The sequence below is a fragment of the Canis lupus genome, chromosome 13 (genome assembly GCF_011100685.1).
Source record: "Canis lupus familiaris isolate Mischka breed German Shepherd chromosome 13, alternate assembly UU_Cfam_GSD_1.0, whole genome shotgun sequence".
Classification (NCBI taxonomy): domain Eukaryota; kingdom Metazoa; phylum Chordata; class Mammalia; order Carnivora; family Canidae; genus Canis; species Canis lupus.
Genome location: NC_049234.1, coordinates 29,126,929 through 29,143,514, shown reverse-complemented (window position 1 = coordinate 29,143,514; position 16,586 = coordinate 29,126,929). Strand labels below are relative to the sequence as shown.

The following is a 16,586-nucleotide window of genomic DNA, read 5'->3' as shown; positions in this document are numbered from 1 at the left end:
TACCTAACTCAAATCAAACAGTTCCCATATAGAACAGAGAGGTCCCCAAAGCAAGAACTAGGTTTTCTACCAAATTTAATACTTATAATACTAATACTTGACCATCAAATGACAATGAAGACATAGGACAGAGATACTCCGATTTTAGTTGTTAACAATGAATGCAAGACACCATGCAGTTTTGCCTTAAAAACAACAGAATTATTTGAGGCAATGAAAAGAAAGGAAAGAAATACATGGTGCACAGAGGAGAACGTATTCTTAACTTAAAAGGTCTGCAGGCCTTTTACAGATTACACAGTACTCTTTCAAGACAGGAGCTACCTGACTCATTCAGCACAGCAGTCACAAAATCATTAAACAATTTACACACGTTTCCATAAGGCAAACACAATACAGGTTAATGAAGAAAGATTTCCATGGGCTTCTCTGTTTGAAGTACAAGAATATATTAAGTATAAAACTATCACTTAAGGAAGGACTCAATTTGTTCATGATAAAATTGTATGTATTTAAAGTGATTTACTAAAGGTTTTTCAGGGCAAAATTTTAAAGTGAAAAAGCTCTTAAGCAATTGATAAACTGTGGTCAAGTAAGCATAAACAATGAATCTTCATTGCTAACTGGGTTAATGGGAAAATTCCCAAAATATAATCACCAGAGTTAGAGTTCCAATTACCCTCCTCTTACCTGTTACTTGTGGTACATATGGTACTGACAATCTCTCAACACTATAGCCGCTTCCACCTAGTGATTCTGCAATCTTGTTGGTCAAAAAGTATAAATTTTTGTCATGCTTCTCTAAAGATTTTGGAAGCCTGTCAGGTTGATCAAAACAAAAGTCATTCAGTATTATTTAAATCACTGAGCAAAAATAAGTTAACACAAGCATGCTAGATCAAAGCCTAAATATAAATATAAACACATCTTAAAACTGTAATTAGTAACAGAAAAATCAGCGTATTTTTGGTGACCAATCTGACTATAAAAACACATGGTACGGGTCCCATATGTTAAGCATTCTGCTGTGATTTCTTCTCCAGTAACATTCCAATGGAGAAGTCAATCTTAATTATTCTGTGGGCATTCACACATTAAATGATGAAGAGGACTAAATTCAGCTTTAACCTTCATGCTAATTAAAACTGAGACAAGAAAATCAAACTGCAGTTCAGTGATTGCTAATGAGACACATATCAGCCAGTGAAGTGACAGGAAGCACCTGACCAATCACATAAAGATCTACTTTCTTCTCAATCCATCTGATACTATCTTATGCTGATGCTCTCAATACTACACTGCTTTTACAGTCCCAAGATCTGAATAAAGTATTGTTCACATATATGTTCTTATTTGAAGAGCAAAGTAGAATGTAGGGTATAATACAGATTTTCCTTAGTATATTCTCTGTCCCACAATTTTGAGTACTGCTAGCTATTATTGAAAGTCTTCAAGAGGATATTATATTCTCTTAAAGAAATGCTTATTTATATATGAGAACATGCTACATTTAAGAATTATATCTCCATACTAAAAAAAGATAAATTTTTTCATCAAAGATCAATTCTGTGTGTGGATGAGTCTACACAAGAACTTTTATAGCAAAGAAAGAAGTCAGATACATTAAATGACAGAAATACTTAATATATGAAAATAATCTAACAACAGTTTACTCCTTTATAATCATCACTGATGGTTTCTCAAGTCAGTGTTCCTTCCTTAAAATGTAAAGCATTAACATACATGCACTTATCTCTGAAAATATGCTCTGGTAGAAAATAAGGGGCTTCCATAGTTCGAATCTCAATGACCTGAAACATATCCAAAAAAACAAAACAAAACAAATCAATAACCTTATTCCTTAGGACCTGGCTCTGAAAATTTGGAAAACCAAAAACGGAGAAATTAAACATTTTTAAAAATACCAGCACTTTATTTTGGAATTTAAGCTATGTTTAGAGCCCATATGCAGAGTTCATTTTATTTACACATTTATTATTTTAAAAATTCAGAAGGTAACAAAATTGTGACAATAAAATAGTACATATAGTAAAAAACAATGATGTGTTATATTTGATTGAACCTACTACCAAAGGATAAAGAACATGTAATTTTCTTGAGTGCCACTATGCTGGAAAGTCCTTGGCAGAGTCAAAGGCCATTGATACCCTTACCCTCTGGAGCCACCTTCTGCAGTGCATGTGTGAGATCTCAAGGCACTTCTGAGGTGGGACTCCAACTCACTGTGAGCAACCAGAGGGGGCACTCTGCTTCTGTAATATGTGTATCTCCAAGGGCAGCTGTCAAATGAACAAACGAGTTTTTTTTCTTAGAATGCACTAAAGCCTCCATTTTACCATGGACTGGGAGATGTGCTTCCAATTTCAGAAAAATGAGGCTCTCCTTGACTAGTATCCTTAAACAACAAAGATCAAGTGGACTTTCTCTGTCACATAAATTAGGAACTCTGAAATGCATATTAAATTGTGCAGGTAGCCATTTCATGAGTTACTGCTGAAAAACTGCACGAGACAAATTTCTAATAAAATGTTTTCTTCAATAATTCAACCTTTGAGATTCGGCTTGAGTAGACTGGTTTAAAACAGTGACTAAAATAGTATAAAACAATATAACTAGAAATGATATAGATACTAAGATTCATGATGGCTTAAAAGGAAAACAATTATGTAAGAATGTACATGACATTCTAGAAGAAAACCACGCATTCTACTTGACCACTATCCAAAAAAATTCTAATAAAGCAGCAGGCCTCAAAGAAAATATAAACACTAGCTGTAGTTTTAGTTTCAATTAAGCCACTACTGAAAAGGTGATGCATACTTTTATAGCATTACCTTTATAATTTGACATATAATCATCAAAATTAACAATAATCAGCAGTGGAAGAAAATCAGCCATTTTTATATAAAAATCAAGATGAAGGACCTTTCCAAACATCTTACCTTGCTAACATGCTGGCAAAATGCAGGGACAGCTATCATCTGACTCACAAAGTTGAGGTATGCCGCAACCAGTGCCATGATCCCACAGCGATGGAACATGGGCAAATTATCCTCATTGATAATCGCACTATCCTTTAATAAAAAACAAACGCAGCTAACAGATCAAGGTCTTATGCTCCATTAGTGTTTTCTCTATAGTTATACAGAAAAAAATGCAGGTTGTTTGGAGTGCTAATAAAAATGTTACCTTTTAAGAAGTTATTTTTTAGAGAATTCTGGAAGGAGAATAAATGCCCATTTACAGGAGAGTTCAATCTCTCAAATTGCTTTCTTAGGAGTCTTCCAGGGGGTGGAGGAGGGGTACACAAATACACACATATATCTTACATTAAAATATATATTCGACACATATTCCTATTGCACGCTGTCCTTTACACACTCCAGTGAGACAGCTACATAAGTAATGCCTGTGTAATGACTTCTTCCCCACTAGACTGAGAGTATGGGCAGAGGGGCCATGATGCCTCCTCTTCACAGTATTCCCAAGGCTCTGAGCAAATCTGGCACACAGCTGATGTTCATTCAATCTTTGTTAAAAGAATGCATATGAGCACAACCTGGAGAATTATCAATTTAAAACTACACACCTCCTTTTAAAATTCATGTCCTTGGATTTAGGCAACACCACTTTAAAGATGGTGTCTTGTTCATAGAAAAAAAATTTTTTTTCTTCATTGTAAGAGTATGAAAGCATACCTGTAAAGCAATGGCCAATCGAATGAGATCAATAACTACTTCTTCATTGGCTAATTCAATAGTTATAAGAGCAAGAGAAGTATAAAGTAGCTCATAGTTTTTCTGAACATTGTCCTCCTCTTTACAGCCCAAATATATGTGCCGATAGAGCTGCTGCCCATTCTGAAAAGGGAAGTGACAGAGGAAAAAGATAATTTCGCTTAAAAGTACTATAGATTTCATAGGCACATAACAAAGTAGTTCTTATTACAGGACTTAACATGGAAGAGAAACTTAAGCTAATTAATCAGATGGTCAAATTGTATTACAATTATCAACATCAACAAATATGCTAATATACAACTATAAACTAAGGTAAGAGTTGAAGCATGAACCAGAAATTAAAATAGCAACTAAGAAAGAGTTCCAGTGTAAACAATGAAATGCTTTTAGAGCTAATTTGAAAAGATAAAAGCAAATTATAGACTGATTCGGGAAAAGGCTGAAAGGGCTGCCAGAGTTATGGGAAATACTTCTGCAATACAGCCTAGGCAATGATTAAAAAAATAATAAATTTGGCTAAGGAGAAAAGTACTTAACACTTTCTTGCCTTTGGAGGCAATCTCCTATGAGGTGGGTTAGGAGCTGTCCAAGGAAGAGCATCTGCAGGTTCTGCTACACTTTGGTGTGGAGTGTGTAAGTGTATACACTTATTAGTGTATTAGTGTATAAGCCTAAAGCCTTATACAAGGGAGAGGTTACAGAAACATTCCAGGGACTGCAAAAGGTTTCCCCCTAAACCAAACTAATCTAAATATGCTAATACAGAACAGAAAATTTTTTCCTATCTTAAAGCATTCCTAGGTAGGTCCAACTGCTAAATGAGAGCTAACAGAAATAAGAGTGTGCTCCCCACTTAAAGTCACTATGACTTTCTGTGGTTAATTACTATGTGGTAATTAACTCAACTTGCTGCATTGGTTCTCAACACTAATTGTAAGCTACAATCACTGAGAAATTGGAATGACCACCATGCTTCTACCCTCGCCACTGTCCCCAATATGATTTAGCTGGTTAGCAGTGAAGCCCAGGTATTTTTAAAGCACAAATATCCCTAGGTGATTCTAATATGCAGACTATTCACTCATAAGTGGAGTGACTTTAGCTTAACACTTAAAGTCCATAAGTGGACTTTAGCTTAACACTCCAGCCCGTTTCTCAGCAGGTTCATCTGATGTTCACTTTAAAGAAAGCGAACTAAACAAGACCAACAGTCTTCTGAATCCAGGATCTGCTTCTTTCAAATAGTTCTATACTTGGGTCTGTAACAATGGTCTATGTATTGGGCCCTCTCCAACCCTATGCTTGAATCCTGGGATTCCGAAATAATAACATTAAAGCTTGCACATAGGAGAGTTTAGATGTTAGGTTCCTTTAATTCAAGTAGATTTTGTACCTGTTACCTACCCATCGTATTAGATAGCATTACCGAATACCTAGTTATTAGATAACATTAAAATCTAACATTATGTACTAAATTAATAGTGTAAATCAGTGTGATGACTTCACAAGGTGGTTTGACATTGTCCAATAAATCTGAAGAACCTGGGACACTTGGATGGCTTAGCGGCTGGGTGTCTGCCTTTGGCTCAGGGCCTGATCCCAGATTCACGGGATCGAGTGCCACATTGGGCTCCTTGCACAGTGCCTGCTTCTCCTCCCTCTGCCTGTGTCTCTGCCTCTCTTTCTGTGTCTCTCATGAGTGGATAAATAAAATCTTAAAAAAAAAAAAAATCTGAAGAACCTATTATTCAACAAAGCCTCTCCTATAGGCCTTAGAGAAACAAGAGTTACATGTGGTATACTACATGGACAAGAACATTCATAGCAGCCCTTTCTGTAACAACCCCAAACCAGAAACAATTCAAATGTCCTCAGCGGGAAAACAGATAACTTGTGGTATATTCGTGTTATGCAATACTATACAGCTACACAGATGAATGAATTTTACTAAAATAGAGCTAAATGAAAGAAAACATAAAAGAATATGCATCATATGGTTCCTTTCACACAAAATGCAAAAAACTAACAAAGCTACACTGTATTGTTTAGGAATCTATAGGTGGACAATTAGGTGGCAAACTGTAAAGAAAACAAAGCAAGGAGTCTATTTTCATAAAAGAACAGGGTTTACTACCTGCTGTGAAAGACATGGAGCAGTGGACAAGCCGGGCATGTGGGGGCCTACACTGTTGGTTCACTTCAGAATAATTAAATAATGCCCATACACTTTGTATTTCATAACAACTGGTACTTTTTTTGCAAAGTAATTCCCTGAATTGCTCTTTCAGCTGGTTAACAAGAACCCTTTCACATGGTGAATTCTGTTAGGATCACAACTTTCAGAGAGTAGCCCTGCCATATGAGACACCAGATACTGAGTAGCAACAGCTTTTCCTTGTACCTAGAAGTACAGTTCATTAGGAAGTAAGAGGTAAAGGAGCACCTCCCAGTGTAAACTGTAAGGGCTTCCTGCCCCAGGCCAGTTTTTCAAACACAGACCCAATGCCTAATATGTCCCTAAAACATTCTGATGGAGTGGTTTTAGGCTGGGTAGTAATATCCAAAGGGCAGTCCATCATCCCCCGACTACAGAACTCCAATTTTTTTTTCTTTAGGTCTTTGTTGAAATTTCCATAAGGTGCCAGTTAAAGTTGCCTAAGAAAACCAAACAGCATTTTGACTGACAGGATAAATTGGAAGGTAAATGAAAAAGGGTGTCCAACAGTAAAAATAAAATTTGATTTAAAAAAATGAACAGATTGCACCAAAAGAAAAATATACTAAAAAGAAGTGTTATATACCAACAGTAACAAATGCTTAACCAGTTATTTTAAATTATAAAATCGAAGGATAACTAATTCAGGGAACAACTTCAAAATTTCAAGTCTAATCTTTTGGTTCAACTGGAACCTTTCAAAATTAGTTGGCTAGCAAATTAAGGAAAAAGAAGGATTATTTCTATCACTGTCATATCAGATAAAATAAAATGAATATAGTCCCCAAATTCTCCTTAATGTCATTATATAAAGTCAAAGCCTAAATGTTAGTGAGTTTTCAAAATCCATTCTATTACTCATGATTAAAAGTTCTTCCGTTATGAGAAACAACTTCTTTCATTAACTGGATAAATAAGGAAATATTGAAAAAGCAGAAGTTGGAAAGAGCTAATGCCTCTGGCCCTATTTATTAGCTACTGTTTTCATACACAATATAGCCAACTTTAAAGAATTATTTTACTTACATTAATTCAGTAACTGTTATTTTATAATTCAATTTTCAAATAAATTTCCTAAACTGTAGGGACATTAACTTGAAACACACAAATCAATAGTAATAGAGCAAAATAAAAGATACTGACAGGGACAAAGCATGGTTTAGAAATGAGCCAAAGAACATGGATTATAGATATCTGCACCTATCTTCCTATGGGGCTCTCTGCTTGTTGTTCCCTGCACCTCTAAAGACCCAGGCTCACTTATCTACCAAGACTGGGATTATCATGAGGCCAGTTGGCAAGTGTGTCATAGATACTGCTGTGCATCTCAAAGTTGAGCTCGGAATCTGGCAAATAGGGACACCTTGGTGGCTCAATGGTTGAGGCTTTGGCTCAGGGCGTGATCCCAGTTTGGGGATCGAGTCCCACATCAGGCTCTGTATGAGGATCCTGCTTCTCCCTCTGCCTATGTCTCTGTCTCTCTCTCTGTGTCTCTCACAAATAAATAAAATCTTAAAAAAAAAAAAAAAAAGAATCTGGCAAATACTAAGTGCTTAAGCTTTGAATGAAGAATATGCAGAAAGATTATACAATATGCTAAATAACTTTAGGTGTTGTGATTTGCTAAATTCAGCTACTTGCCAACAGACATATCAAATTCAACTGACCATAATGGTAATCTAGGTACATATTACTTTTAAGGGCAGAGATCTGCCTATCTGATCTTTATATCCCAAATAATGCACAGAACAAAGCCAAATACACTGTAAAAAAACATAAAACACTCATTATATTTATTTATTCACTGGTGATAAGTATTTTCAAAAACATGAAGCCATTAAAAGTGGAATCAGTGTGTGTGCCTAGGGTGGAGAAGAGTGCAGACAGAAATTACAGGAAAACATTTTACTCAAAGCAAGAATTTAGAACTATTGCAGCATCCACCAATGCTTAAACACAGGCCGGAAGAGACACCATCAAGAATGTTATGGTAATATGGAAAGCTAAAGATGGTAGCTTGAGATTTCCAACTCCAAAATCCAATGGCTTCTTTTCAAGGTCACAGATCAATATAAAACTAACAATTCAAACAGCTATAACTTCTATCATGCATTATTTTTAAGAAAATAATCTTACCTTTTTCATGAAACTTGTGTCTTGTCTACAAATTTTTTCTCTTTTTATCTTTAGGTCAGCTACATCTGGTATTATTCTAGAGACAATATATAATTTTTAATGAACAATACATTTAGTACATATCATGTCTTCTTAGGCAAATTATAATTATACTTAGGAATTTGAACTATTTATATTTAACACATTTCAATGAGCATTTGAAGTAATCCTATATGTAATGATACTATTGAATTACCAGATAAGTAGGGGAATTTCATAAATTCATCTTGACTCCTTGTCATTCCTAAGTTTAAAGCAAAACCAAAATAAAATTCATGTAACTAGTGACTACTAGATGAGATCTCTGAAAGTACATTAAAAGACCTTTGAACATATTAACCAAAATATAATAATTAAATTGTCTCAATACCAATTAAATGAAACTTTGAATAAAACTTAAAAATCTGAGGGATGCCTGGGTGGCTCAGTGGTTGAGCATCTGCCTCCTCCAGCTCAGGCCATGGACTCTGGGATCCAGTACTACATTGGGCTCCAGTACTACATTGGGCCTGCTTCTTCCTCTGCCTATGTCTCTGCCTCTCTCTTTGTGTCTCTCACGAACAAATAAATAAAATCTTTAAAAAAAAACTAAAAATCTGAAATTTAAAAAATCATAATACTTGAATATATTAATGTGGGAATTTAAAAAACATTATCATTAAGCCTATTTCAAAATGGCCCAATACCTGATCCCTCGAAGTTTTGCCCTATTGTCATGGCGATCCATGAGATTATGCATTACTTCCAAGACTAACTGTCTCAGTTCATAGTCTTCCATGAGGGATGGTGATAACAAAGGATCCAGAAAAGATCCAGGCAGTGCAGTAACAATTGTTTTTGCTTTGTATCCAGAGGTTACCTGATTATTGGGAAGAAAAACAGAAACAAAAAACCTTTGTCATGAGTCCTTCGGTAAAATTTTTTAAACTGTTTTATAAAATCCATAAATTTAGGGAAACAGCAAGTATGAACATAGTCTGAATGAAAAACAAAAAGGATATTTATAAGGTAATGAGGATTTTGGGGTGCCTGGGTAACATAGGTGTCGGACTCCTGGTTTCTGCTCAGGTCATGATCTCAGGGTCATGTGATCAAGCTCCATGCTCAGCATGGAATCTGATTAAGAAAGAGTCTCTTCTTCCTCTCCTGCCCCCTCCCACTGTGCTCTCTCTCTAAAATAAATGGATCTTAAAAAAAAGTAATGAGGACTTTAGTGACTTTATAAAAACATCATAATAAGAATAATAAAATTAATAAAAGCACATATTTACCATGTGCCAAACACAAGTCTAAGCACTGTATGAGTATTAATTTCCTCTTCACCACATCTCTATGACAGAGGCATCGATATGTATCCCCATTTTGTAACAGAAAACAGGCTCAGAATGGTCAAGAATCTGTGAGATGGTAGTCAGTACTAAGTGGATACAAGGTATTATTAGGTAGCAAATAGTACAGGTATGAATGGTAATTTTAAATTGTCAAATTATTCTTTTATTTTAAAATAAGCAGTTTAGGTTAACAGGAATACATTTTTATTTTGGAAAGATGTATTTTATTACTTGATTTGACATTTCTGAACGTATGCCTATCTTCTGAATTTAAAGCTTTTAAAGAGCACATACTGAATGCTCTTTAAAATGCTATGAAACATTTTAACTATACCATACAGACATCCATTCAGGTGACTCTGGTACAATTAGGATTAGAGACAAGATGATTTACTCAGGGTATTTGTTTAATTAAAAGGCTTAGAAACAAAGAAATTTCAGGTGGGAAGTCTCTATTTATATTCAGGATTACAAATGATTATGAGCATTTGTATTTGGGCACTTATTACAGGATGGAGGTGATTTTACAAATGGGCAAGGAATTTGGTAGGACAACTGTTGCTCGCCTAGAAGAATTAAAAACATATTCAAGTCTCACACCACATACAAAAATAAACTTCAAATACCTAGCTATGGGAAGTCAAATTTTAAAAACTTCTGTTAAAAAAAATAAACAAAATGTGTTCATATTTTAAGAGTAGGCAAAAGTTCTTAAACAAGATACAAATAAAAAAGCACAAAACACATACAAAAGGATTGACAGATCTGGCTATATTAGATTTAAAACTTCTATATGGCAAGTACCATAACCAGAGTTAAAAATGAAACACAAGAGATATTTCTGTACAAATCCCTAGCAATAAAATATTTATTTAAAAAAAGGGATCAGGACACCTGGGTGGCTCAGCGGTTGAGCGTCTGCCTTTGGCTCAGGGTGTGGTCCCAGGGTCCTGGGATTGAGTTCCATATCAGGCTCCCTGCAGGGAGCTTGCTTCTCCTTCTGCCTGTGTCTCTGCCTCTCTCTCTGTGTCTCATGAATAAATAAAATCTTTAAAAAAAGCGGGGAGGGATCATGTAAAGATTTCCTAAAACAAATTTAAAAGATAAAGATTTGGAAAGGGGGGAATCCCTGGGTGGCTCAGCGGTTTGGCGCCTGCCTTTGGCCCAGGGCGCGATCCTGGAGTCCGGGGATCGAGTCCCGCATCAGGCTCCTGGCATGGAGCCTGCTTTCTGTGTCTCTGCCTCTGTCTATCATGAATAAATAAATAAAATCTTAAAAAAAAAAAAAAAAAAAAGATTTGGAAAGGACACACATTCCAAATAATCAGCTCCTACTTTGTTCTTGGCATTATACTAGATAGAGTTAAATCAAAGATGAAAATAAGGGGCACACAGGGCTCAGTTGGTTAAGCATCCGCCTTCCGTTCAAGTCATGATCCCAGGGTCCTGGAATAGTGCCCCACATGGGGGTGGGGTGGTGTTCCTGCTCAGCAGGGAGCCTGCTTCTCTGTCTCCTTTTGACCCTCTGACTCATGCTCTTGCTCTCTCTCTCAAATGAATTAAAAAATCTTTTTAAAAAAGATGAAAATAATCATAACTAGAGGTCATCACATTTTAAATATGCTGTTACTTTTTAGCTCTTCATAGTTGAATTATTTTCCAAATGAGAAATCATTATTTGGTGAGTATATGAAGAAAATAGCATGATTTGTACAAAGAACGTGGTTTCACATCCAAGTTCTAGTCTTCAGCTTATTGTCCTTGGAGAACCTCTTTCACTCCTCCTACTCCAAGTCAATGAGCCCAGGCATCTTCGTGTGTATAAAAACACAATACTTGCTATCTTCTGTATGTTTTATCATTATGAAGATAAATAAGATGACAGGAGATGTGAGGAATAAACAGTAATACAATAAAAATTTAAGTATATAAGCCATAGGAAAAAACTAACCATAAGCAGTATTTTACAATATAAGAGAAAAGTGGATAATGTGAAGCTATTTTTTCAACCTCTTCAACGATGTTAAGTGTATTCTTCACTTATTTTAAAGGCCTTACCATAAGTAAAGATCTCAGCAACATTATCTGAATCCGCCTGGTTCCCAAATCCCTAAGATACACAAAATACTGGTATTATCTTATTAGTAGTAATTCAAATTGACATTATTTCATTTACTTATATTACCTAATTTTAAAACTCTATTCATTTTGATTAAATACATGGTTTCCAAACCAGCTAAAGTCATGACTCACTTTATACTCATCAATTTCATATGAATTAAAGAGTTCTATGTAGAAAACAAAAAATTCAGACAAAAAATTAAAAAGCTATTGGCTCTCAAAACAGTACAAATGATGTGAAAATTCAATAATTCAATCGATTACATGAACACACAATGAAACAACCCCAATTAAAAGACACTGCAAATTTGAGAATATACTTACCATGAATATAAATGGCAAACATAATATCTATTTAACATGTATCAATAAGCAGTTACGAACAGATAATTTTTAAAAAGCTAACAAATGGAAAAAGGTTATCTAATTAGTGGTCAAAGAAATATAAATTAAATAAGACTATCATTTCTTTATTAAATTAAAAACTCACAAATATCTCCAAACTAAAGCTTTAGCATGTTGTAAAATCAAATCAAACTATAAAATGAAGCCAAAAAATATGATCTTTAAAAATCACTTTCAGTTCTAGAATTCAAAGAATAAGTCAACATTTGACAAAACTGACATTCATCTTTAAAATCTTTATAAGAAACTTGAAGCCGTACCACATATTATGTATGTATATAGACAACGTCCAGGATAAATTAACCTTCAATCTAGTTAATGTAAGACAGAAAATTTGAGAATTTATGATATACTGAAAACTGATTCTGAAAACTGATTGTGTAAAATCAGGCAATGGTAATACAACTGCTTAGCAATCTGGGCAGCCCTGGTGGCACAGCAGTTTAGTGCTGCCTACAGCCCGGGGTGTGATCCTGGAGACCCAGGATTGAGTCCCACATCGGGCTTCCTGCGTGGAGCCTTCTTCTCCCTCTGCCTGTGTCTCTGCCTCTCTCTTCGCTCTCCCTGAATGAATAAATAAATAAATCTTTAAAAACAAACAAACAAAAACAACTGCTTAGCAATCTAGTGCCACAAAAATAATGTTTTCCATAGGATTTTTATGATGAATGATTTAAAAAAAAAACATTTTATAACATTAAGATGAAATTTAGCCCAAGATGATATTAAAATTTATAGTTTGAGAACATAGGGAAAACTACATACGCATACCCTAGTTGACTGATATCCAAAGTATGGGTTGATGTTCCAAAAACAGGTACTTTCCCCATAATGAACATCATGATTTCTGACCTCTGATAATCTGGTAGGTTACTTCCAAAAAATCCTATGAAAATATTAAGATAAAGTTAAGATAAATTTTACTAATTAAAACAGTTATTTTTCCATAACACAAAATCATAATATATTTTAACCAAAGCTTTCAATATGTGGTAAAACAATGTCTTTAAGTCATATATATTACTCTAAAGTCCTTTTCTGTTCTCCCTTCTTGTCACTTGCTCTGCTGGCCGTGTGCTCCCCTGTGCCCATCGTAGCCATGCCTCACGGAATTGAAGAAATCAAGGACTTTCTGCTCATGGCCAGGCAAAAGGATGCCATATCCATCAAGATCAAGAAAAGTAAAGATAACATGAAATGTAAAGTTCAATACAGCAGACACCTTTATACCTCAGCCATCACAAAGAGAAACTGAAGCAGTCCCTGCCCCCAGGTTTGGGGTGAAGGAGCTGAAATGAACTTGGCACACTGATTTGAACTGCATTAAAATTTTAAAAATTAAAAAAAAAAAAAACTTTTAAGGTACTCTAATTTCTTTTGTTCAAAATCATTTACTCATGTATAGTGTAAGATGTGTATAACAGACTAACACATAAAACAGTAAATGTCTAAAAAAGTATTTTGCATATGGTTTATGATGGTAAACCATCATCAATTTGAGTTGGACTTTTAGAAAACAGAAAAAAAAACCTCTGGTAGTGTTTCTTAAGAAACTCTTGTTCATATATTGTGAGCCTAAATTCTTGTTCTGGTAAGAAAGTCAGTAATGAGGCCAAATTTTGGTGAAGAAGTCAAAAATTAGGTCACAATACTTTGGCTTCCTACAATTGCTAAAATGCTGTAGAATATCATTACAATGAGCCAGGTTTACAATCTACCCAGTGGGTTAATTCAATATATATAATTCAACTAACACACACACACACACACACAAAATCCCACAAAATGTTATTTACTTGTCATTTTTCTCATGTACTCTTACATCTTGTGGATATTAAATGTATTTGCTGTAGTTTTTTACTTCTTAGTCTAGAAGACTTAAAACATTTAATTATCACTTACTCAAACTTCAAACTTTGTTGTTTCATTGAAAAATGAGAACAGGTACTGAATCATGCTGGTTTTGTTCATTTCTCAAAATGCAACATAATCATTACAAAAACCTCATTTTCAATGCTTATTTAAGAATAAATTAGTTTTTCAATTTAACTCTTCAGCTATTATTATAGGAATGAATAATCTATGCAAACTAAAATTGTTCTATTTATCATCTGATTAGATCTGGGGATAAAAGTCATTTCCTATTATCACACACTTCAGCAAGCAAAAATCTCATGATCTTAACATTGTGCAATCCACATAAAGTATATTATTCTAACACTTCAGGAGCATTATCTATGGTGTTAAGAAACTATTTTGTATTTGGATCCTCACAACAACCATATGAGTCTAGGAACTACTTCTTATTAACCTCAGTTACCACTTGTGGGAATAAGGATTAGAGAGGGTAAGAACTCAAACCAAAAAACTAGACAGCTGGCAGCCCTGAGGGTTCAGCGGTTTAGTGTTACCTTCAGCCCAGGAAGTGATCCTGGAGACCCAGGATCGAGTCCCATGTCAGGCTCCCTGCGTAGAGCCTGCTTCTCCCTCTGCCTATCTCTCTCTCTCTCTCTCTCTCTCTCTGTGTTTCTCATGAATAAATAAATAAAATCTTAAAAAAAAAAAACAACTACACAGCTAACAGTAAGGCCTGAGGTGTGGGCTATTCATTTCCAAAGCCTATGTTATCATTATTCTCTCTTTCCTCCCTGTAAGGTACTTTTAACTTTCCAAGAACCCAATTAGATATGTTGCTAATCACCATGCAAAACTAGACACGGATTTTCTGTTCCAAGCAACCCAGTCATTACCATGAGGGCATCAAGTTTCCAACATAATCAACTGTGAGGAGAGTCCTGAAAGGAATTAATTTTCTGAGCCCACTATTTGTGTTTGAACCACTGGGTGGAAGTGCTGAGGAGCCCCACCTAATCCCCAACTGGAAAGAACACTGCAGGGAGCTAGGTTCTTGATCACTGTAAAAAAAAAAAAAAAAAAAAAGAATTTGGCCGCCAGCCTCATATCTTCAAGTGGCAAAGGCACAGCAGCCCTGCTCCCTAGTCCAACAGCAATATCCACACAACCTGGTAACTATCTAAGTATTGAAAACTTCTAAAAGAAAATATTGAGGAAATCAGAAATCCGATTAAACAAAAATCTTACTCACTGTGCCACACTGCACTTCTTTTCTCTCATTTTAATTTCCACATGTTATTTTGAATGTGTTATGTCACAGAAATATTGCTTGAGTTTACTGCATATATATTTTATAATAAAATACTTGAAAAAATAAATATTCTGGAGTGAAAGACCAACAGTGAATTCACTGGAATTCACTAAAGCAATTTAATTCTGTGAAGACAGGAATAGCTGATTTATTATCTTAAAATATCACAGAAAATCCATAAATCCAAATAAATTTAAGAATCACCATAAAAGTTACATTTACCATTTACTATACACTGATCTAATTGGTTTAAGAATACCAAAAATATCTCTGCTATACTGAGATTCCATGGTAATACTGGACTTCATTATGTTTTGTATTTTCACTCCAAAATCTTAAGCACCTATTATGTTTTACTGTGCTGAATAAGACACACCTGGGCCTTTGCCCTCATGAGGATAATTTCTGCACACATAAGATCATAGCTAGGTAAAATAGAGGTATAGCACTAAGCAGATAAACTACCTGCATCACAAAATCCTAGTATGGGGCCTGCTACATACACATTCAATATGTAAGTGCTGAATGCTGGATGCATAATGCATATATGCATATCCATAAAACTTCAGAAAGAAGATAAAAAAGAAACTTTATATTACATATTCCAAAGGACTACTTAAATAAGTAGCCCCCATACAGAAAAATTATCCAGATAAAAGATATAAACTGGGCTCCAAAATAAAATATGACTTTATTTTTAGCAGAAACTATTAGCAACCATTAGAAATTAGGCACTAAACCCCAGGGATACAACTCAATTTTGAAATTATTACAGAAATCACGTAGTGACACTAAAACGTGATCTGGGTATTCTAAAGATATTAGGAGGGGAAGGTTAAAGGAGAATAGGAGTGTGCTTACTTAAATTTGAATTAAATTTATATTTTACTTTAATACAGTCAGATCACTCTATTTCCCCCCCCAAAAAAAATTTTTTTAAAGGAAGTTCTTTACACTTTTACTGTACTTTAGTCATGTTTTTAAGAAAAAAAAAAAATGAAATTAAAGCCAAAGGCATCGGTACCCATAACTTGGTTTCTAATATCAGTCCCCAGTAAAATAAACCACAGCACTTTGAGAAATGACGGATTCCATGGCTGCAGCAGGAAATATAAAATGAGCCTGAAACAGCTTAAACCAGTAAGGCTATGCTCAAAAGAAATGGGGAAAAGTTACAAAGACATGGAAGATGGGAGTTCCAACTGGCCAAATCTAAGACAATTTCAGCACCAAAATAAAACAATAAATACAGAATGAATTATGAAGCATGAAAATATAAATCCATAAGCTCATGCCAATAATAAAGATATAAATACCCGCATTCCTACATACATACACAGGGAAGAAAAAGGGATTCCTGCTCACCGCAGAACACTGAGTGCCACCTGACAGCTGTGGAGGGAGTGCGGAAT

The 16,586-nt window shown here is 34.9% G+C and overlaps 1 protein-coding gene across 4 annotated transcripts in view; it reads right to left on the bottom strand.

Moving 5' to 3' along the window:
• Nucleotides 1–16,586, bottom strand: part of EFR3A (EFR3 homolog A) — a 105,473-nt gene that overhangs the window by 26,226 nt on the left and 62,661 nt on the right. For all 4 annotated transcript variants that reach the window (XR_005368728.1, XM_038555535.1, XM_038555536.1 and 1 more), the window contains 8 exons: nucleotides 12,780–12,894; nucleotides 11,541–11,592; nucleotides 8,838–9,010; nucleotides 8,113–8,188; nucleotides 3,720–3,881; nucleotides 2,964–3,095; nucleotides 1,744–1,811; nucleotides 691–818 (listed from right to left, as the gene is read on the bottom strand). Coding sequence is in view for 3 of the 4 variants with exons in the window: in XM_038555535.1 (XP_038411463.1) it covers nucleotides 691–818; nucleotides 1,744–1,811; nucleotides 2,964–3,095; nucleotides 3,720–3,881; nucleotides 8,113–8,188; nucleotides 8,838–9,010; nucleotides 11,541–11,592; nucleotides 12,780–12,894 (906 nt within the window). In the remaining variant the exon portion in view is untranslated. The remainder of the gene's footprint in view (nucleotides 1–690; nucleotides 819–1,743; nucleotides 1,812–2,963; nucleotides 3,096–3,719; nucleotides 3,882–8,112; nucleotides 8,189–8,837; nucleotides 9,011–11,540; nucleotides 11,593–12,779; nucleotides 12,895–16,586) is intronic.